The sequence below is a fragment of the Periophthalmus magnuspinnatus genome, chromosome 3 (genome assembly GCF_009829125.3).
Source record: "Periophthalmus magnuspinnatus isolate fPerMag1 chromosome 3, fPerMag1.2.pri, whole genome shotgun sequence".
Classification (NCBI taxonomy): Eukaryota; Metazoa; Chordata; class Actinopteri; order Gobiiformes; family Gobiidae; genus Periophthalmus; species Periophthalmus magnuspinnatus.
Window position 1 is genome coordinate 31,169,758 of NC_047128.1, and position 23,568 is coordinate 31,193,325.

At 39.7% G+C, this 23,568-nt stretch overlaps 3 protein-coding genes across 5 annotated transcripts in view; 1 reads left to right on the plus strand and 2 right to left on the minus strand.

The window, feature by feature from the left end:
• Window positions 1-23,568, minus strand: part of LOC117389874 (cytochrome c oxidase subunit 4 isoform 1, mitochondrial) — a 223,807-nt gene that overhangs the window by 137,727 nt on the left and 62,512 nt on the right. The window lies entirely within an intron of this gene.
• cmc2 (C-x(9)-C motif containing 2) lies at window positions 223-1,956 on the plus strand. 3 transcript variants are annotated; one of them, XM_033983894.2, is made up of 4 exons: window positions 223-443; window positions 918-1,023; window positions 1,094-1,165; window positions 1,263-1,956. In XM_033983894.2, the coding sequence occupies exons 2-4, from the start codon at window positions 943-945 to the stop codon at window positions 1,344-1,346; spliced, it is 237 nt and encodes a 78-aa protein (XP_033839785.1). In that variant the 5' UTR covers window positions 223-443; window positions 918-942; the 3' UTR covers window positions 1,347-1,956. The 3 variants fall into 3 exon arrangements, with proteins under 3 accessions (XP_033839785.1, XP_055088475.1, XP_033839807.1); XM_055232500.1 differs by lacking the exon at window positions 223-443 and adding an exon at window positions 643-710 and having other exon boundaries at window positions 953-1,023; XM_033983916.2 differs by lacking the exon at window positions 223-443 and adding an exon at window positions 666-710.
• Window positions 2,099-22,749, minus strand: LOC117386496 (chromodomain Y-like protein 2). The gene is made up of 7 exons (XM_033983872.2): window positions 22,469-22,749; window positions 9,441-10,035; window positions 8,063-8,280; window positions 4,264-4,436; window positions 3,987-4,197; window positions 3,753-3,896; window positions 2,099-3,601 (listed from the first exon to the last, which is right to left on the minus strand). Exons 1-7 carry the CDS (start codon window positions 22,490-22,492, stop codon window positions 3,443-3,445), a joined length of 1,524 nt encoding a protein of 507 aa, XP_033839763.1. The 5' UTR covers window positions 22,493-22,749; the 3' UTR covers window positions 2,099-3,442.

Consider the following 23,568-nt stretch of genomic DNA (forward strand, 5'->3'; position numbering starts at 1 on the left):
TAGGCGTGCCATACTGGAGATTTAGATTAACCTCTAATTTTGCTCTCCAAAGAATAAATGTACGTCCATACAAAATCTAACAGGGACACGTGCAGAATTGTATTGAGTAGACAGCAGCGTTGGATGTGAAATAAGTCCCGCCTACCTTGAGAAAACCACACCTGATTGGTTGTTTGATAGAGACATTGATTGGCGCCCGCTGTGCTGCCATGTGCGCATGCGCCGTGTCTGTTGTAAGAATTCTGTAGAGGACAGTACAGAAAATACGAGATAACGATTAACTTAACCTTCGTTTTTAGCATCCGTGAGTTTGCTTTAGTGGTTGGAGATACTGTCTGCCGAATCTAGCGGTCTTTAATCGATTTAAAGCGCATAATTAGCCCGTGTATTGCTCGTTCCGTTTACTCAAACATCAGTCTTCAATGACATAACATATAAGCCTGGTAAGTGTAGCACTTTAATGCACAAGGCCCACACGGTCAGAACTGTGTATTATTCATAGTACATAATCTACTGAAGTAAAACTGTGGTCTACTGTAGCTTCACACTCTCTAGAACGTGTTTCTATAATTTTTGTTGTAGACTAGGCTTATGATGCATCAGTGACACTTTTTAGTTAAATGTTCTTTTTGTGTTTTGTAGGTAAGTTTCCAGTGGAGAAATTTACACCATCATGACTGAACAGGAAGGAGAGGGATATGGAGGCGCTAGTATCCTTGATTAAGGGACCTGTGCTTTAACGTTATGTACACAAGTCCAAATCAGTTACTTTTCCAAGTTATTTCCTCATATACTCAGTACATACAGATCCAAATTTAGCCTGAAAGTATACAATACATGTTTATGTTTTCTTTATACAATTGTTGAACTCTCCCTACAAAATGTTAATTATTCTGCCCCCCTCATTTGTCCTGCAGAGGTTCAGTTGGCCCTTAACTCAGCATGCACACGGACCTGTCACCTCACCTGCACACAGAGGAGTGCAATGAACTCATTTCTCAGCTCATGAAGTGCCATCAGGAGGTATTTGAAATGCACATAGCCCTGTGTTGCAAATATATTGATTGATACATTGTATTTACTTTCTTTCTAGCATAACTTCATGAAATTTTTTGGGACATGTAATGATTTTGATCGTGCTATGCGTAATTGTCTGAAAAAAGAGGTGAGAAGTTAGGTTGGTAGATCACTGCACTGAAAAGCAGTACAATACATTAACAATTTCTTCAAACTGCAACCACCATCTTCTCATGTCTCAACAGCGTCTAGAAAAGAGAGAACGCAGCAAGCAACATGCCCTGGAAATGAAGAGGAGGATAAAGGAAGGATCCAGAGAGAAAGTTTAAATTGCCTTTGAACACTTATTCTTGTTATATAAGGCAAACAAATCCATGGATTGCTGGAAATAAGAATTATGGAAGCAATTTCTTAACTATGCTGCATTATGGCTGGTCAGCCAAATTCAACCGTTTAAGTGAAATAAATGAACTGTGGGTATTATGTAAAACTACAATTTGGGATAATGTTGACTCATAAATTTTTGACTAAATTACCAAATCACTGTTAAATGTTAACATGTTTATTCCATAAATTCCAAAGTATTGAAGACAAAGGTACCCTGGGAAAGGACAGTAGATTTATTGAATGCAATTCACTATCCATAAAAATACATGGATAATTTCTGACATATATCTAAGGCACCCTGGGATTTCAGACAGGGAAAAGATAAACAACCATTATGCTGATGGCAATAAACAGGCCTTAACTTATCACAATAATTCAGCTATTTGCATTGTATCAACAAATGATTGAAACAAACAAGTCTCAAGCTCATGCTCAAATATATGATGCTTGGGGAAACGGATTTAACGTAAAACTAAATCATCCACTCTGAATAGAAATCACTGTAAACCATCTCAGGTTCATTATCAAATAAATACATTTGTAAATAAATAATTGTGATACATGATCATTCGTGCATACCTGAGTTGATGGCTTTAAGTGACACTTGAATTGTGACTCACTCAGCGCTTTTGAGCACAAAAGCTCAGGCTTGTACAACCCTTTCATTTCTGTAGATGCATGTATTTAAAAATCTGTTAGGATGCAAAGACATATACTGGCCAGTAAAGCTTTAAGTTGTTGGGGTTCCTCTGAAGCAAAGCAAACCACATGGCACTGCATATCCAAAGTGTATCTCAAATAAATAGAAAAATAACTTGCAAGATTTCTACCATAATTACAGTCCTGTTACAAAACATACAACGTTTATATAAATACAATAAATGTAAGCACATGCACATATTTACAAAATCCACTTTGTGTTAATATTCTCTGATACATTTGTACACGTCTAAAAGGACAGTTTACACACACTTAAGAGTTTAGTTGTTATGCACAACAGTGATTCTTTACACATGCATGTTTGTCACATGCAGACAAGGACAAGGTAGACTCCAATTGCGTACATTACACTGCATTTCCAGTTTTGTGCTCAAAAACACAAAATAAATACATACCATATTTAATTGAGAAACATACAAACAAAATTGTACATATATTCAAGTTAACTATACCAAACTATAAATCTTTCCATGACAATTACATCAAAAAGATGCACTACTTGGACTAAATGAAGTTTGGTCAGTGTAATAACCTATGTATAGAATTTTCTTTCGATTCAAACCTCACAGTTCAGAACAAGTAATAAAAACAAGTACTGTTTGTACAATGCATTATGTTATGACACGTTACTATTTACACTTCACTAATTCTTTCAAAACAATTATATTTTAAAGGAGCACTGTAACTTTCCGGGTGGGGGCATCCACATTTCTTGGTCACATCCACATTATTGCTTTGCCTGGAATGTTCCACAGTATGGCATTACATCCATCTATCTCTCTCTATAGAGACAAGCAGGTGAAGTGACCAAGCCATGTTACAGGTCACATCTGTGGAGTGGTGAGCCTGTATTTCCAGGTAAAAACACCTATAGTTCTTTAAATGTAAGATAGATGTGTCTATACTGTAGAACCTTCCAGACAGAGCAAACACAGAAAAATAAAATCATGCATGATTCTGTATAAATAATATTCTATCTTATATGCAATAAACCTTGCTTAAGCTGTTAACAGCCATTGAAATAGGTAAGAAATTTGGTGAGAGCTTTCTCTTGCAAGAATCTCAGGAATGTTAAAGTAGCATAAGTATAAACTACCAAAATATTTATTTAGGTATTTTTAAAAATAGAAATACACAAATAAATAGACTATGCATGTCTTTACACTCTGCTTTGTACTAACAGACCTTTGACAGATTCTTATAGATTAAAATATGTCAAATAGCATCAGTTACATCATAGAAAATAAATAAACTGCACTTCAGCGCATCCTTCATTTACAGCGAATCACAGCATTACTTCTGTTTAGGCAGTAGTTGCTCACTTGTCATAGGACTTGTTGTGAAGGTAACTGAACAGTGTCTCCAGACCTTTAGTCGAACACCAGAGCTGCTTCAGCATCTGACACTCCTTCTCATTCACCTCCTCCAGGACTGAGATGATTATACCCCGAACAAGACATTTAGATTCTTCTAAAACCTTTAACAGAAAAATCACATTTTTAAGCCACTATTCCTGTCTGAGAACTCAAAAGTGGGGTACAGGAAGGTAGAATATACAGTACTTTAAATATCCAGCAGTATTCAGTACCCTACAGTACATGTTTATGGTCAAAGTAATACGAACTTACCACTGCATTACAAGAAGCCATTTCCTTCACCCGTAACATGACCTCTTGGTTAAATGTGGTAGGCCAGAACACCTGTGACACCAAGCCTCTACTGCATGCCTCCTGAGCCGTCAACTTCCTCCCACAGAACAGCATTTCATTAGCCTGCCAACGGGGAGACAAACAGAGTCAAAATCTTCATCTTTCTATATTTCAAAACTTCCAACACGTCCGTATAATGTGCTTGAGACTCACCAGAGCTACCCCCAGGATCTGAGGGAATGTGTATGATGAGCAGCCAGAGGGGGTGAGGTGCAGGGCAGCACATGGAGTCTGAAACCAGGCTCTCTCACTGGCCCACACCACGTCACACAGGGGCAGTATAGATGCCCCTAAGCCCAGAGCTGGCCCGTTTATGGCCACTACAATGGGCTTCTTGAAGTGTATGAATGCCAACACAAAGTCCCTATGAGATAAAGGATTAATCAGCATTACTCCTGAAAGACTTTGTGGGTGAGAGATGTTTTCTTACCGCACAGCTTCGGCAATGCGGCTGCTCTCTTTCCTGCGATCAGTGGACAGACGACCAATCAGGTAGGAAGGCTCCAGCCCGCTGCAGAACACAGTGCCCACAGAACTGAGCAGTAACAGCTTACTATCATCCACAGCAGCATTACCCAGAGCCCGGCACACCTCCTTCATGATCTGGAGGTAACAAAGACAATGGAATGGATAGAGAACTTTTAGACTAGAAAATTACAAGCATACAAATATACAAAGTTCAACAGTGTTTTTTAAATTTTGTATTAGATCAGCCTATATCACAATAACACTAACACGCATTTAATGTGTTCATGTTTAATCAACATATGACCAACTAAAGTGACAAGTTGATAAATTAAACACAAATTTCAACACAATAAGTAAGCCTATTCTAGCCAACTGTTCTACAAACATTTTGATAATATGTTGTACTGGTATAATGCCTGGATTCAATTTCTGTCAAGTCTGACACTGGTATACAAAAGTTATGTGCACACTTGATTGAAGGAGCAAACATTTCCGGTTCTACATTGAACAAACTATGACAGTAAAAGGTGCTATGTAAACAGCTGTGCTCCCATGTTTCCTGTGTTTGTATTTATTTACTTAGTTACAAGGATGAGAGACAGAAAAGGAGCTATCTGAGCATTACAAGCCTCTGTTCCTTTGATCAGTCCACCTTATCTGTGCCAACAAGCAAACAGCAGGCATGAAACACGAGAAAAATGGTCAGGTTGTTGTTGATTGCTGGCTGGTTTGACTGACCAATCACAAAGCAGATTTATAAGTGGATCATCAGAGCTCCAGTATTCCGAGAAGCAACAGCAGACAAGTAAAAAGCCGACTAATGTATGAGAAAATAAATATTTTACAGATCAACTTCAGCTGTTTTTAGTAGAGATAACAATTGGGGAATTTGACCCCCAAAAGGTTTAGCTGCAGTTTTACAGACACATTTCTGTGGAGATGACAGTCAACACAGCATGGCTCATGTGATTGTGAACTCCTACATAGTTGGCTGTTGTTAAAACTAATTACAAATGCACATGAAATTAATAAGCTCACAGTTAATCTGGATTGTTCCTTTTGAGATGCTCCTTGTATTCAAATATTTACCAAATGGGAAAGTAACTATCAATTACACACAAATACTACTTCTTCACATATATGTGGCATCTAAGTCTAAGTTATTAAATACAGGAACATCAAGGAAAAACAATACCATTTAACAAATAGCTTTATCTGCAATTTTCTGCATCATTGTCTCACATTTCCAGCTGATGTCAGTCTGCATGAACAGATGGCTTAATTCTGTTTTAAGTATCAAACATGATGCTAGCAGAGAGAATTAAAAATGACCAAACTCGTCTCTGCATCTACAGCCTCTGCCCCTTATCATGTTTACACAGACTGACATCTGGCAGCTGTTTTTCTTCTGTACTAAATGCACACCTTGAAGATTTTGATAGATTAAGGTTAAGATACACTTTATTGTCCCTGTTGGGAAATTTGTCGTCTGCATTTGACCCATTCTTCAACATCTCAGGGCTTCTCCTCAGGAGCAGTGACCACTGCAGCACAGTGCTTGGGGACCCATCTCTGTGATGTTGTTGCTAGGCTTGGTCAGAACTACCACAGATGGAGGATTTAACCTAGGCAAGTTTATTTTATTTTTATTCCTATAGCACACCTAGACATCCACCCAGACATGAGGAGAAATATGCAAACTCTGCACAGAAAGGTAAGGCAATGGTATGGCGCCAATTTAGTATAATTGGACAAGTTTCACTTCTGAAGTTTAAGCATACTTTTTTGAATAATCAGGAGACTCTTCTTGCTCTGTTCTAGCTGTCAGACATCAGGACTCCCTCAGACTTAACACCTGATCTTCTTTTAGTGGGGACTGTGTGGTCTTCTGGACAGTTCTTTTACTCCTTTTACTTAACTCCCTTCTCAGACTGAAACTCTCTTCTCACTGACCTAAAACTGCAGTCCAGACTGACTTACACATCTATAATAGAGGTCTGAAAGCATAGTAGTCACAAAGAAGATAATATATGAAATGGGTATAGGCTATTGTGCTGTAATTTAAACAGATGATGTGCACTTACATCTTTTTATATTCTTGGTAACTTAACCTTTTCTACTGTACTGTATTAAAAGACTCCAATGGCCTCCATTGGTTTGTTCAATGCAAGTGCAATGTCCATATCAAATAAATAAATAAACAGTTAAGGAATTTGTGAGCAGTACTGGCTGTGGGTTGAAAGACTCATTGAGAGGACAACCTCTCTGGTGCTACATAGAATTTATTTATATTTCAAAAGCAAGTGGTATGTGCCTAAAACCCAAAGACAATCACAAATTAGTGAATACAAGATCTTCATAAAATAAACAGGGGAAAAGTTTGTGTGCAGTAGAATGCTGTTCTGAGCCTCAAAACACATGCAGGATCCATTATCTCTATGTTCAGCCTCCTAGATTTAAGCAGCAGCTTATGCAGCGACACAGGACAGTGGCACAGGACAGTGGCACAGGACAGTGGCACAGGACAGTGGCACAGGACAGTGGCACAGGACAGTGGCACAGCTCTACTTTGTCCAGCAGCACTGCCCTGTCAGCTCTGCCTTGGGCCGGTGTCCAGTCGAGTTGATATTCCTTGGCACTCATGTGCTGTTTGTTATTTGGTTGGTGCTAGCCAAATACTCGGGTCCAGGCGGACAGTCTGCTAAAATTGGTTATTAAAAGGAATGAAGTTTAGGAACAGGATTATAAATAAGGTTATGTATGGTTAAAGTTAAGGTTACTATTAGAAAATTAAGAGACTTTTGTTGAGGTTAGGAACAGGGTAAGATAGTTAGTTCTGCAGGGACAGCACAGCCCATCTATAGATAGCACTAAATAAATCATTTCCGAGAGAGATCTGCCTGCAGACCTCCACCCAGAGGACCCAACCTGCAGACCTCTACCAGGAGGACCCCCACATGACTTACCTCCATCCACAGGTCCCTAAAGTACACATGACCACGCAAAATGACCATGAAAGTGAACCATTTCCTGACCACTGTTTTCCAGGTAACGTCACAAAAGTTGACATCGTTTTACACTAAAGACAAGGCAAAATCCTTTCCCTAACCACAACCAGACACAGGGGCTACAACACATTCGTAGCCAGACTACATCTAAAATGCCTATGCTATACACCCTACGCCTGTCTTGACAGTTAAATATCTGTTCTTTGTACATGACAACATGTTTTAAACTGTTAATTAATGTTCGTAGGCAGAGTAGAGCAGAGACAACCCAAAACTAGTTCATTTCAAACTATAAATTAAATCTATGGTTATGTCTTTGAAGTGCTTTGCTCTAAACAATTTGAAATAAGATTTATCACTTTTAATGGCCTTTAATAGACAATGAATTTAGGAAACAACTCATAGAAAGTGTAATTAAGTCATTTATAAAGTAAACTAATGAAAAAGGCTGAGCGGCATGGAGGTGCACTCTGGTGGAGGTGCATCCTGGTGGAGGTCTACGAGTAAAGTCCTTTGCAACAGAGTCTGGCTGCAGGCCTCCACCCAATTTCCTACAGTATAAGAGCGATTTTTGAGTTTGAGGCAACATCTGAACATCTGTATTTAAAATGTGAGATACGAGTGGAGCCTTAGCAGTGGCCATAGTGCCATCTGTTTTTACTATTTACAATTTACTAGAGAAGATTCATCACAAAAGAACAACTGTGATAATACATATAAAAATGCAAGAGAAGATAAATACTCTGTTCTTACCTCAGGCGTCAGAGCGTTGTTGTCTGTGGTCTGGCTGGACAGAAGCACATGAGTGAAGCCTTCCTCCTTCCTCACCACGATGTCCCTGAATCGACAGTTACTCTCATTCTGTCGCACGTTGTACCTGAGCCGCTTGTCAATGGCACTGCCTTTGTCTTCAGCCAGCTTCCGTTTGACCGAGTTGTGCAAATGCATTTTTCCATTGACTTGAGGAGGTCCTTAGGTCAACAAAACAAGTCAGTAAAGTCAATTTCTGTCATGCTAGATGGTTATGAAAAAAAAGGGAGGGATAAGATAAATTTCAGTTTCTGTCTAAATGCAAACGGTCATACATCGCACATGCAGGCGTACAGTATATCGGGCTATTAATTGGACCTTGAAAGCCCTTTATGAATTAATGTACATCACGATTAATTACACAATCACTTTCGCTGGGTAAACACTATGGAAAAGAATATAAAAAAACTGAGCTCTCCAGTTGTATGTACTCTATGATATTGTTGTACCTTTTACAATCACAAAAAAAGTATAAAAGTACATTTGAATTAGGTCTCAGCACTGCACGCCATTGGACAAGCAACATTAAAATAATTTCCTCATCATTATTACATGATTTTACAGGCAAAGAACCAAACATCTACATGAATTTGTCTGTAATCATTAACTGCAGTGGTACAAGCTCTGGACTGTGACCCAGGAGTGAAAACGCAGGTGTTATCAGTCAATCAGATGGATTCAAGCAAAGGATATCATATCCTCTGGGATCAGTTTTGGCTGACTTATGCATAATAACATAATGCACTAATAATCTGGCAACATTTTCAAAACTGCTGGCAGATTTTCTTAACAAAGGGGTAATATACTTCTCTGGGGTATTAACTGCTAACACATAACATATTTATATCACTGTGTTTTGTTTTTTGAAACTGCTGCATTTGCTGAAAACATCGTATTAACATGTTTCATAAGTTTCACTTTCATTTTTTTTTTGCTCAGTCAGTCACTCCCCCTCCAGAGCGCTGTCAAACCACAATCATGCAGCCAACTGATCGTCATCCATAAATGACATTTAAAACCTCTTCATGCATGTCTTTGTTACGTAATAACACTTATTTTTGTGAATGGATTATGGTTTCCAGGTTCCCTAACTGCATCCGGGATAGTCTCTTTTCTATTAATTAACATTTTACGCACTGCCAGAACTTATTTGCAGTTATGTCCAAACACAATAACATAACTGGGCCATGTTAAGTGCTTTGTGGAATCAGTGAAGACATATTGTGCCACAAGTTATTGTATATTTTAGCCCAATAAAATAATAATGTAGTGTGACTGCAAACTCATAAAAAACTGTAGTCAATAACTTTTCTTTTCTTACCGAGTTCACTGGGAAACTGTTGTTGAGCCATGTCTGTGTATCCTAGGTCCACTCTCTCTGGAGGTGGTCTCTGTGGTCTTGTTGCTGCTCTGTACAGGACAGGCTCCATGTCCCCATTCTCAAGTCCATTCTGAGCATGTCTGTCCACTGGCACAGGAGGGGCAGGGGGCAGCCCAGGACCAGGGGGGGCTTTATATGGGCTTTGTATTGTTTTGCCGAGTCCATCTCCTAAAGGATGCTTTCCGCTAGCGATGCCTAACTTTTTCTGTTTGTGACTGGTACCAGCAGAGCTCCCCCCAATGTCCAGCACCGCCCCAACTCTCACAGGGGACGCACTAGTCCTTTTGGTCTTTTTAGTTTCTGATTGAGCTCTAGAATTTTCCTTAGGATTGGAAGAATGATAATGAATTCTGGATGTTTTAGGCCGTTTTTGTGAGTGTATGCGCAAACTGTTAAACTGATCAATGAACTCTTCACAGTGAAGTAGATGGTGCGCTGGTTCCCAAGTGTCTTCTTTACTCCCGTAACCTTTCCATCTGATCAGGTATTCCCACTTGCCCTTTTTGTTCCGCCTCTTGTCAACAATACGCTCCACCTGGAAAAGTAAATATAAAAGTTCATAATTGTCACATAAATAAAATATTTAGTGAACTGAAGTCGCCACGTCAGCCTCAGTAAAATTGCACTACTTGGCTGTGGAGGTGGTTCAAGAACAGCAGTACCCTGGTACAATGATGGAGAGTAAACTCACATTTGAGTTTCAGGTGAATGCTGTCTGCAATTAAGTGTTTTTATTGTTGCTTCACTGAATCAGTCCTCACCTTTTCTTTTCTCTGCTTGTTTAATTTGCTAAGCCTAAAAATAGAAATTGTCTAAATGGCATTCTTAAAGAGTGTGGCATTGTTGGCACACATCTTAACAACCTAATGGACATTTTTAAATCCAGATTGGTCAAAAAAGCAAAAGAAATCCTGGTAGACTCCACACATCCCCTGCATTAGGTGTTTAAGCCACTCCCACAGGCAGGAGATTGTCAGTGTCCAAGTAGGCCAACTAGATTAAATCATTTTTGTGTTCCTACCATAAAGTGTCTTTTAAATAAATTATAATGTAAATGCTATTTTTTTAGCTAAGCTACTGCACCAAAATGTCTCACTGCACTTATAAGGACAATAAAAACCTGGATGACACTTGATTATTCGCTTCTTAAGCCTGAAAAAAAAAGCAGAGGTCATTGTTCTAGGCCCCAAAGGTCAGTGAGACTCTACCTGACCACATAGTCACACTGAACAATGTCAGTGTAGCCTCGGGTTCTACAATAAGGAACCTGGAGTATTATTTGGGCAAGAGCTCTAATTCACAGCACATATAACCAATGCCAGTAAAATAGCCTTTTTCCACCTACATAATATGTCCAAAACCACACAAAAGAAGGTGAAGAACTTATCCATACACATGTTACATCAAGGCTAGATTACTGTAATCCCCTACTAGCTGCGTGCCCAAAAACTATAAATATATAAAGCTATATGTTATATGCTATGTACTATAAAAGATTTCAACTAGTTCAATATTCAGCTGCCAGGCTCTTAACTAAAAGAAGAGAACACATAATTCCCAGTGCTGGAGTGCCTTCACTGGCATCCTGTCGAGCTTAGAATTAAATTTTAAATTCTCCTCCTGACATATAAAGCCATAAAGGGCATGGCCTCATTGTATCTGCAAGATGTTATAGTACTATATTATCCAAAAAGAGCCTTGTGCTCTCACAACACTAGACTACTGGTGATCCTAGAGTGTCTGAGGGGAGAGCCTTCAGCTTCCAGGGTCCTGTGTTATGAAGTCAACTCCCTTCCCTTATTAAAGAGGCCTCCACAGTCTCTACATTTAAGACCAGGTTTAAAACATTCCTCTTTGAATTAACTTATGGCTAGTACAGTTATGAGCAGAAATAAAACACACAGTATAGTGTAGTAAGTATAGTATCCTGTAAGGTTTGATAACCTGAGCACTTTCCTCCTACATTCCCCTTCAAGAATATTTACTATTCATTTCAGCTGTGGTTCATTCATTGCTATTCACATGTTTATCCCTGTCCCACTACACTCTGGGGAGGTCAACGTCAGATGCCTGGCCACTCACCGCTGGGTGATGACTGGACCCTAGAAGCCCTTCCTTTACCCTGATATCGTTCTGTGGACCCAGATCCTTCATCCCTCACCTGGCTGGATGACCCAATACCTGGCTAGGATGACACCTACCCTCCCGAGGATAAGTTCCACTCTGTTCCTTAGTCTTCAGTGGCCTCTGGCCCTACAGACTTAAACTTTATCTGCAAATGCATGCACATTTGTCCAGGACAGATCTGCAGCCTGCCCGTCCATGGGAGTGGATCTTTCCTTCATTGTGGTTCTCCTCGAGGTTTCTCTTTTTCTTACTGGCTCTGTTTTAGTTTTTCTTCACCAAGAAGGAGGGTCTAAGGACAAGGGATGTTCTGGAACAGTTATCCATTTGTTTGTTTTCTGTTGGTTAATCTACTTGTCTGTTATTGACCAGTGTCGGTTTTGTTGCTGATTTTCTATTTTTCTGCTGGTTAAATCAATTTTCATGTTAAGCCCCGTGATTTTGTTGTGATTTTGAATTAAACTAAATTGAATTTCCGGTGGGATCCCAAGGTGTTCCAGCCAAGAGACATAGTCCCTTAAGCGTATCCTTGGGTCTTCCCTGGGAACTCCTGGCTCCTATTGAGAACCTTTGGAGCATCCTCAAGTGAAAGATCTACAGTTCACATCCAAACAGCAGCTGTCGAGGCTATTCTGACATCCTGCAAAGAAATTCAACCAGAAACTCTCCACAAACTCACAAGTTCAATGGAAGAACTGTGAAGCTCCTATGAAAAAGGGGTCCTATGTTAAAATGTAACTTGACCTGTTAAGATGTTTTGATTGAAATAGCTTTTGATTTCAGTAATATGCTAATGTTTCTAATTGAAAATTAGATAAATTACCATTTTCAGTTCTTTACAACAATAAGATGGTTTGAAACTCTGTGGTGCATAATAATTTGGAACAGTGCATTTTAAATTTTTATTTTTGGAAAAATAAATACTTTTCATTGGGAGGTTTGTTGGTTTGGTACAGTATGGTTTTATTTGGACAGGGGCAGGCACAACAATACACTGACCTTAAAAACAAGATGTATGGTGCTAGGTTATAATAAAAATACTTTCAATACCATTCAAATTGCACTCTAATGGTTGATGACTTGAAAATTATGATGATTGTCATTTATACAGGTAATTTGGCAAAATCAGAGAAAAATATAATTTGCTTAATAATTTGGAACGTAGTGTAGACTTGAATAGGACTCACCCAGAGCAGGCCTCCTTGTGCGTAAAACTTTTGGAAATAATCCACTGTCATCCAAATCTCTGTGTTCCTTGGAGTTTGTGCGTAACTCCATAGTTTTATTTTCCAACATGAAACAATCCATGAAGAATTGTGTCTATAATCCAGTTAAGAGTGTTGTATAGTCCAGCTTCAAAGTGGAGAGTCCTGTAGCTTAGACCCTATATAAAGCAGAATTATGGAACATCTTTGAGGGACTGGAGTGTCCAGGCACACAGGCATGCTCCAACTGTGCCAAACGCAGCAACACTGTGTCCACACAGATGTGTGCACGGACCACCCTTTCAGCTTTATATGTTATGAACCAACCACTGGGGAAGGTGCAGGCTCTGGGCTGTTGTATGTTTGCCTTTGGTTATGAACAGACAGACGCACTGTTGATGTGCGATCTGGTCTCTGGGCACTTTGGTACAGCGCCTAAAAGGTTACAAGGTAGCTTATTACATTAGGCCTATGTCTACAAGTGGGAGGAGTAGTGTCATATGGCCTATACTGTCATTAAACATAAGGAACATGATAAGGGCTTGGCTCTTCCCTCTGCACATTGCCACAATGCGCGCTCAGACCTACAAGTGACTTACTCCTATTCACATAAATGTGTTCACATTACAAAACTTTTGGATTAAACGATAGAGAGGAGCAGCAAGGACAACGGAAGATGAGAGGCTGGCAAAAACTTATTCAAGGCAATCACAGATCTGCCATGTGTTTTGGAGCAGAATTTATTGACCGTTTTCCATTTATGAGTAACATCGGCGCAGATGACAGGGCTCGTACAGTAAAGTTGTGGGTGTGCGCGTACACGAGCAAACGTGCCGTGCTTGGGCACAGTTCGATCGGGCTAATGATAGATAGATAATACTTTATTGTCAGATCAGAGATCTGAAATTTGTCTTGCACATAAAAACAGTGGCTCCGTTGCTACACATTAACATCACAACACATGCGACACAGACACGATACAAACATTAATTCAAGTGACACACATTTACTCACTTTCTAGCACTTTGATAGCTATGGATTAAGCTCCTTGTTTATTTTAAGGATTGACTGATAAACAAAAGAATGCTTCAGCCTAACCTTATTAAATCGTGGAACACTGAACCGTCGCCCAGATGGAAGCATTGCATATTCACAGTTCCAAACATGGTTAGAGTCAGAAATGATGTTTCTTGCCAGCCGTATTGTGTTCTTGTGATAGGCAGCCTCATACTGACCTTCTAATGGCTGACCCACAGTCTTGGAACAGATCTTGATCAGGTGTTTAAGTCCAGACTTTACTGATGTGGACAAGCAGCTGTACCACACAGCACTACAGTACTGCAGCACACTGAGGATAACAGCAGTACAGAACAGTAGGAGGATCTGACGAGTGGCTCCAAAAGATCGGAGGCGACGGAGAAAGTACAGTCTTTGTTTAGTTTTTTTTAACATATGTAGTCTATATGATGTTTCCATGATAAAGTGGCATCAATCATAACACCAACATATTTGTACGATTCTACCCGTTTGATCATTTCGTTGTTGATAATGGTGGGATTTGCAACTGTCAGTTTTGAGCTAAACACAATTTCTTCAGTTTTCTTTGTGTTTATTTCCAGAGAGTTGTTTTTACTCCATGTGACTATTCTGTTAACTCCCTGTTGGTGCAGGTCAGGGCTATCCGAATTATGCAATAAGGTTAACAGTACAGTGTCGTCTGAGTATTTTAGAACGTATTGATTGTTTGAAGTTGCTCGGCAGTCATCTGTGTATATTGTGAACAGCAGAGCAGAACTAACGCAGCCTTGAGGTGCACCGACATTAGTCAAAATGCCTGAAGAAAGTGTCCTATTCACTTTGACCAGCTGGACTCTGTTTGTAAGAAAAGAGGCACACCAGTGAATCAAGTAGGAGTTGACTCCCAGGCGAGACATTTTAGAAAGTAAAATGTCAGGTTGTATTGTATTGAAGGCTGAGGCTGAGGCTATTGAATGTGAGCGGCGTTTTGTTTTTTAATCAACTGTGAGATATATATATATATAAAAACAATTGCCCCTTGGGGACCTAATAAAGCATTGAAATTGTTTTTTTAAGGAAAATTAATGTTAATAAACTACTATACTGCATATATTTTTGAAAATAAATTGATTATAGTTTTATAGTTTTAGTGTACAGTGGTCCCTCGTTTATCGCAGGAGTTATGTTCCAAAAATAACCCGCAATAGGTGAAATTCGCCTAGAAAGCTTTATTTTTACAATTATTATATATATATATATATATTTTAAGGCTGTAAAACCCTTCTCCACACAATTTATACACTTTTCTCACACAGGCATTAGCATTTTCTCACATTTCTCTCAAAACAAATACTCTACTGTACTGTAAATAAAAATGACAGCTTTTAGAAATACTGTAACAAATTTAATATAAATTTAATGATCAACCTATGAGGTTGGACACATGAGAAATGATTAATAGTGATTCATGTGTATTTCACAGTTCCTCTGACCGCGCTTCTTCGTCCTGGCGCCTCTTCGCTGTAATGTCTCGTAATGTTCTTTTTCCTGCATCACTGATCCACAAAGCTAAAGCAGACTCCATCTGCACGATGGTCTTGTTGCAGTTACAACCCTTTTTGCATCCTTGTTAAAATTTATTACTGCGGTCGTCCTTATGTTATTTTCCCCCTTCTTTATGTGACAAACCGAAGAACTTCTGCCTGCCCTCAGCATGTCCAGAAGTCCAACTTTTTCTGCGATGGTGAGCATCTTCCTCGGCCTTTTGGGCGCGGGCACAGGTGCCATTGTCGGTGCAGAACATTTCATCGACATTGTGGGTTTTGTCAGGAAGAAAATTTGCAAACATACAGCACTTTAGAGTCACACTGCGATCCAACATTTATGTAAATTTTGCTGAACACATTCTGTACTGTACAGGAGACGCAGCACGTCCTTCAGCCAATCAGGACGCAGAACACAATGGTCTACAGTCCCTTAGCCAATCAGGAAGCAGAACACAATGTGGGCTCATACACTGCAAAAAAAAGCATGCAAAATTGCTTTAAAAAAAAAATAATAATAATAATGCGAAACAGCGAGACTGCAAAAGGTGAACCGCGATATAGCGAGGGACCACTGTAATCTATATTTAGAAACTGTATTATTCTCATTGCGCTCGTTGGACATGGATCTTCTACCGGATGCGGGGAAGTGATCATGTGTTTATTCACAGGGTTCTGACGGCCTCTCACTTAGTTGAGTGATATGATGATAATGTCATATACCGTGGTACTGAAATAGGCACGTCTATTTGTACAGCACAATTCTTACACAAAGTCATTAAAAGGAGTTTACAGAATATGAAAGACATTACAATCATAATACAAACAAATCAAAAAATAAATAATCATTATAAAATTAACATTAAAAGAGAACAACGCAGAATAAAAACATTTCAGTCATATGCACAGCTAAATATAACCATTTTGAGCCGGGATTTAAATGTAGTCAAAGTAGAGGCCAAGTCTTCAGAGAGACTGTCCCAGGTTTTAGCTGCATAAAACTGAAATGCTTATTCCCAATGTTTAGTCCTGACTCTGGACCACCAGCAGGAGGCCGGTCCCTGAAGTCCTCAGAGTGTGAGGTGCTTCATATGACACTAACCTGTGGGAGATGTACTTTGGTGCTAGGCCATGGAGAGACTTGTTCACAAGCAGAGCTGCTTATTCTCTAGTCTATTCTCATACTTCTCGTACTTCCTGGTTCTAGTCAGGACCTGAGGAGCAACATTCTGGATGTTCTGCAGGTGTCTTAAGGCTTGTTTGGAGAGACCAGTGAGCAGGCCGTTACAGTAGTCTAACCTACTGGAGACAAATGCATGGAAATAGCAATAATTTGCTCCATTAAATATATATTCTCATCCATTTGACCTCTATTTTGCTGTTAAAATAGCTTTAATCTAACTTTAATAGCTAGCTCACAAAAGCTAAAAAACATATTAGCACTGTTGCAGAAAAGTAATGCAGTGCGCCTAAACTCATCATCACACCAGAAGCAGGTGTGTGGCTCCTTCTGCCTGTCAGACCAACTGCTGAAGCTTAAACAGTGCTGTTTACAAGAAGGAAGTATATCACTTTTTAACACAAGTAATGTGCAGGACGTATGGAGGGATGTGGACTTTATGGACCCGGCTCCACACCTGCTTAGTACTGTTTGAATGTTATTTTCTTTATGTCCGTGAAGGGCAGAAGAGGAGTCGCTTGGACAGGACAAACAGGTGAGTGAACCAAAGTCATTAAATGCCCAAATATGCAGAGAAGTGGAATGTTTTCCTTCTCTCAAACAAATTGTATATCCATGCACCAAGACACGTGCGTGGAGCTCAGTTTCTGTTATAATGTGATCACACAGTCAGGGGTGGCCAGCCACAGGCCCAGGCTGTATTTGATTTAATGAGTACGTGTGTTTGCTGTCATTAGAGGCTGGTAGTTGAAAACACAACCTCCAATGGTCTTTACTGTCATTGTTTCACACATTTACTCATGATTTGTACTTTAAAATAGTAAAAAAGCGGAGCAAGATGTCAGTGGACAGGACCAGTAAGGTGCGAGCGAGTGGACAGACGTGGAGCCTGTTGGTCAGTTAATGATGTACTTTACATTTAGATCAGTTAAATTGCCCTCAATAAATGAGCATTATTTTATGTGTTTTACACACATGTATGTGCTATTTAAGGAAGTAACACATTTGGCGTGATTAGTTGGGACAGGCCATAATATCGTCTATCGTGGTATAATTAGGGGACGGTATGACGATATTAAAAAATAGATATTGGCCAACTCTTACGTGGTTCATGTCGCACGTTTGGGGTGAATGATACACGGTGTGTGGGAACAAGACTGACCCAAAACTGAAGTACAGTGATCCCTCGCTATATCATGGTTCACCATTTACAGTTGTGCTGTTCCACGGATTTTTTTAGTGTGCAATTTTGCAGGCTTTTTTTTTTTACAGTGTATGAATGGGTCTTGTGTTCTGCGTCCTGATTGGCTAAGGGGTTTCATTCTATAATATAATATAAATCTGCAAAAGGTTTGAACTTTGAGAGTGTTTAAACAAGAGAGAAATGTGAGAAAATGCTAATGCCTGTCTGAGAAAAGTGTATAAAAATAAAACAAATCATTTATTCCTCATATTGATAAAATTAATACAAATAAATGTACTATTAAAAAAACAAATAAAGTGAATTTTCATATTAATTTCCTGTACATAAAAAAACAACTACTGCCATTTTGAATCTTAGCAAGGTCCTACGGTTACTGTTTACAGGGATTTAGATTTTGTTTTCAGAAATGTGTATTAAAAATCAAATAAAAACTTAGTTGTTGTTTTTTTTATTGCAAAATACCAAAAAGCTAATCCTGGAATCCTGAGTCCATGTGTGTGGTTTTGTAGTGGTTGGATCTGTGACACATTTATTCATTTATTAGCATTATCCAGTGAAGAAAGGAATGATGGAGTGTGGACTTTAGGAACCAGTGTGAGCACCATTTTAGTCCTGCAGAGTCGTTCAGGTTTTGGTCTCAGCCTCCCACTGTCAGAGCACAGGGCAGGTTCCTCTCGGTGGAAGCTCTGCTCAAACTGAGACACCTGCCCCACTCCCATCCTTGATTCTGGGCTGAACCAGAACTGCTCAACACTCAAAGAAACTACACTACTGCGGCCACTAAAACCCTATTATTAGTAGTGTTAGTATTGTTAGTACTAATAATCAGCAACTGCTCCCACACTACTGCGTCTGTGACTGACTAATACTATCACTACATCCTTCAGAAGTACCTGCCACAATGACGCCACTGCACCTCAAACTTTTCCTCTGTAACTGGAACACACACAGAAATGGAAGTGGACGTGGGATGGTAGTCGTAGCCGGGTCAAAGTAGCAGCTATAAAAAGCAACATTAGGACTTTCCAGTTTTATCATCATGTTTCAAACTGATTTAAGAAAGTGATGACTTGATGACTCTGAGTGAGTGAGTCAACAGTGAACATAAAAAAAGAAAAACAAAGGAAAACTGAATCATTTCATACAGTTTGATGTTTGGTATTTTGCAACACATTTTCCCCCCAAATATACTGATTTCTGAAAAGAAAATCAACTGACCCCTACCTGGTCGTGCATGTTTTCTAGCATTTGTCTAGTATGTTAAATAATGGCTGGGTGTGTCAAATTTGTGCCTGCAAGTTTAAACCGTGGGACATGTTCTGCTTGAGATAAGACATTGCTCTGAACCAGGGAGATAAGACACATGTGCTAGGATGTATGAGGAAAACTGTACTATGCTAAACAGTCATTTTTCAAGGCTGTCAGGAAAATACTAAAATAAACTGCATATGTCAATTAGAGGACTTGTGTGTGTATACATGCTTTTACTCTGATCACTCCCTCAGACGTGAACCAGAGCATCAATGAGCTACTGGACAGAGGTTCAACGTAGCAGCACCAGAAGGACATAAACTCTGCCAGTGGTGGATTCAGGTCAGTCAGGGGGAGCGTGGGGGGCAGTCACTGTACCAGCAAAGGATCTAACAATTCACCCCGATGCCAGCAATCAGGGCGTCCTACAAGTGTGTGCTTTCTATAACGGCATTATATTTCATAAAGATTTTGATAAATAAAAATGGCAGTGGAGCGAATGCTATTGTGGAAAGTTTCAACTAAAATAGATCATCTGTCGTTATTAATTCACACGACTTTCTTTAAACCAGCAGCCCATCAACAACAAACAACACGGCTGAGAAAGCGGTCTCTTTTATTTACAATCTTGGTGGAAGTTGGTAGCTTGCCTGAGATCTTTTTCAAATACTGTAAACTTATGCATCCTTTATGACAGAATCACAAAAGGCAAATCTAATCCACCACAAAGTCAAGTTGGACATCGCTAGTTTAGTACGAGACGGCTGGTCATTACTGTCCAACATATCCACACAGAAATAGGCCAGTACTTTTGAAATGACTTGACTAAACAGATAAAACTAATTTAGGACTAAACATGGACTAATCAAGAACTACATCAGGACTAATGTCTATAATAACAAGTCCCCTTTTGTCATGTAGTGCACAAAAACAGAAGGTGCTGCCATTGTCTATGCTGTTCTTAGACCTGTCACAATAACACATTTTGAAACACAATATATTGCTACAGAGAAATACTGCGATAAACGATCATACTGAAACAACGTTATGCCTCTGACACAAATAAAATAAAGCAGGATAATCCCAGTGAACACTTTTTCAAATAAACAGTATCAATAAAAGGCCTGAGCTGCAACAAATGCTTGGCAGAATGAACCAATAATTAGCCACAGGAGATTCCTACTCTACTCTCTACAGCTCAAATCTTATATCATTACTTAAAAATGGCACACAAAAAAAAAAAAAAAAAAAAAAAAAGTAGTATAGAAATATTGAGTCCCAAAATGTTTTGTTCCAGCTTTCATATATTGAATGATGAGTGGATATAATAATCATTGTGACAGGCCTTGCTGTTGTGGGTATTGTCATAACACCATCATCATGAAGCTACAAGAACCACTGGGCTGAACAGAAAAGAAAAATAATGAGGGAGATTTCCTTCTGAAAAAGCTCCTGAAGCTCACTACATCTCTGTAGCAGTGACTCTGCAGTCACAGTCGCTCTGCGGGATGGAGAGAAGTCCAGCATCTCCCACAACATGAGATCTAGTTTGACGGTCTTGGCTGATTGTACGGTGTGCTTTTATTTAGACAGAGACAGTGCACGACACTACACTGACCTTAAAAAACAGGAAATATGTACGGTGCCAGGTTATAGCATAAATACTAGTCTCCACCTGTAGTCCCTGGACAGGCTGATGTTGATCATCAAGTTTGATAAAGAGGTTTTCCCAACTTTGAGGAGTTTTACTGTTAATACTCAACCTCTTGATTAAAAACACCCAAGAACATAATTGGTAAAAAAAAAAAAAAAAGAATCTCGATCTTGATTCAAACTAAATTGTGCACATCCTTATCATGCAAGATACAATTTATAAAGTGCAGATAATACTCATATATCACATATGACTTAAAACAGTCTGATTCTCTGCTTCAGGCCCCACCTCTTCTGATAGTGGCATATCACCAGCAAGCAGCAGATTTTTATTCACAATTCACTTTATTCTCCTTTAATCATTAAATAACTTGTTGTCAAAAATAGCTACATTTCTGAATAGGTCTAAATAAACATATATGGGACAAAAAGCTGATGATAAGTTGCATAATAAAGATGATGATGACAGCTCAAAGCTCTAAGTGCACATGAGAAGATCTCTGTGTAATCCCTCAGTCGTTTTGCTGCTCATCCAAGACGCTTCTTCAGTTCTGTCAGATTATTGGTGCAAACCGAAGAAGCGTCTTGGATGAGCAGTGAAACCTTTTCACCTTTCCTATAACTTTTTGTCCAGGTGACAGATCTTATATTTTTCTTTTACACTGAAAATCAAGAGGACCATCAGACAACCTTTTAAATGACCATTTTCTAAAGCCTTTAGTCAGTGGAAAAAGGTTAGTAAAACAGATCAGGCTGGTTTAAGTCTTATTGTTTGTTTACTACAACATCCGCTGTCAGAAGAAATGGCTCTGACAATGATGAACAGAGCTCCTCCCGCTCAAAAACCATCACATTGTGTTAAGAACAAACAGTGCACACTTATCTGTGCTTCTGCATCAGCATGTCCAGGCGACTGCAGCAGAAAGCTAACAATATGCTTTGACTGCCACAGGATTAACCACGAACCTCTCAGTGAAAAAGAGCTCATCATTGACCATTTGGAACTTTTAAATGGCCATATTTTGTAATACGCATCTCATATGCCTACATTTTCCAATGTCAATCACCTATATCTATTTGAAGCATGTCCTAATTGAAAAATAAATGTATAAAAATAAATTCACATAAAGATATTTCCACATGAGGAGTGGACAGACCGGAGTTCTCAGCTTATGGCACAAAGGCCTTGAGATGTATTAAACCAACTTTCCTAGAACAAAAGAAAAGTTTGAACACATGAATAGGCTTGTAGTTACATCTGGGCAGCGTATTCAAGTTATCACAGCCTGCAAGGTAAACTCCTTAATCCTAATTGATGATGCGCACAAAGGCGCGTCACAGAGACACCCAGGGTCAGCGTTTGGTCACAAGAGAATATCACAATAATTCAGCCAGGAAAACAGCTAGGAAATACTTAAGACAGTATTCTGTAGGAAAAGAGTGTAAAGTTTGGAGGGTGTTGGTGAGTACATGCACACCTCCAGCCCATCACTCAGTCTGGAGATATTCAGCATGTCCGCTGCGCGCTGCTGTCACTTCAACACGACTTTCAACTCGGCAACACTTCACTCTGTGTAACACTCTATTCAGCACGTATCGAGTCAAAGTCCACCAGAAGGACATAAAGTGTGAGGACACTACAGAAAACCGTGTGTTGGAGAGCTCTGTGGGGTTACTTCCAGGGCTTAGTACACCGCTTTTCACATTCGCGACGCCCTCCCCTGTACTTCCTAATTCCAATATTCGTCAATATTGCGATATCTTTTCCCTGGACATGATGAGTATCTTACCTCGTAAAGGTCTCCCGAAGCCATCGTGGGCGCGGGCTCGGGTGGCGCCACGTTTTTAGCTGTCTTATTGGCTTTTTCAATCGTATACTCTCGGCGTTTCGGCGAAAGCCCCGATAGACGGACGGGAATTAGCAAAGCAGCCGTGTTATTCTGAGCAATCCGCAGCAGCAGATCAGCAGACAGCGTCAATCGAGCTCGGCGCTGTGCGTTGGATCGTTCCACACTTACAAACAAACAGCTCGGGCGGTGCTGCTGTTTACTCCGAACAAGTGAGAAACTGAAGACAGAGCCTCGTACGCGCAGTGTGACGCTGTCCTCAGCGCGTGGCACGCGTCAGACGCAGATCATGTGTGTAGAGACAGAGGACAGATCTGTGTGTGTGACCCACCTGTGCGCGTCTACATCACCTTTACACCAACTACACCAACTACACCAACGCGCCCCTGCTCATCACTGTGAGGACATCAGGCTGTTACTGGGTCATGGTCAGTCAGGATACTGTGGGCTTGACACGTTCAGACTGTGACTTAATCTTTCCCCTGAGTCAGATTAATGCCTATGGCCAACATCCCATAGGGCCATGGATTATTGGCCTGAATAAATGATCCAATACAAAGTATAGGGCTACTTCTATAGAGCCTAATGAACTTTTAAACATCACAGTTTAGGCTACTTAAGTGCAGTACCAGCATAAAATAACTTAGTGGAACAACCTGGACATAGCCATAGATAAATACTAAAACACATTTAACTATGGAACAGTCCAAATAAAGCAGTAACATCTTCATGAAGACAAGCAGGTGATGGACCCCCACCCAGAAGTCACATAGTGCACCTTTAAAAACAACATAATAAATGTTTAAAGGTTGTCGGTTTTTCTCCCATCAGTGCTGCATCCTGCCCATCCAGTGTTATGTTTGTGTATTTTGTGTCAGTGCGTGCTTTGGGTGAGTGGAGGTAAAGGCACTATTTAATTTTGGAAGATGTTAATTGCTATATGGTTGTTTTAAAGTGTCGATAATTTATAGCAATTTATTTACTAGATAATTTAGCCAATGTGTGTTGAGTTCTGTGTGATGTCACTACGCCCATAGGTCTAA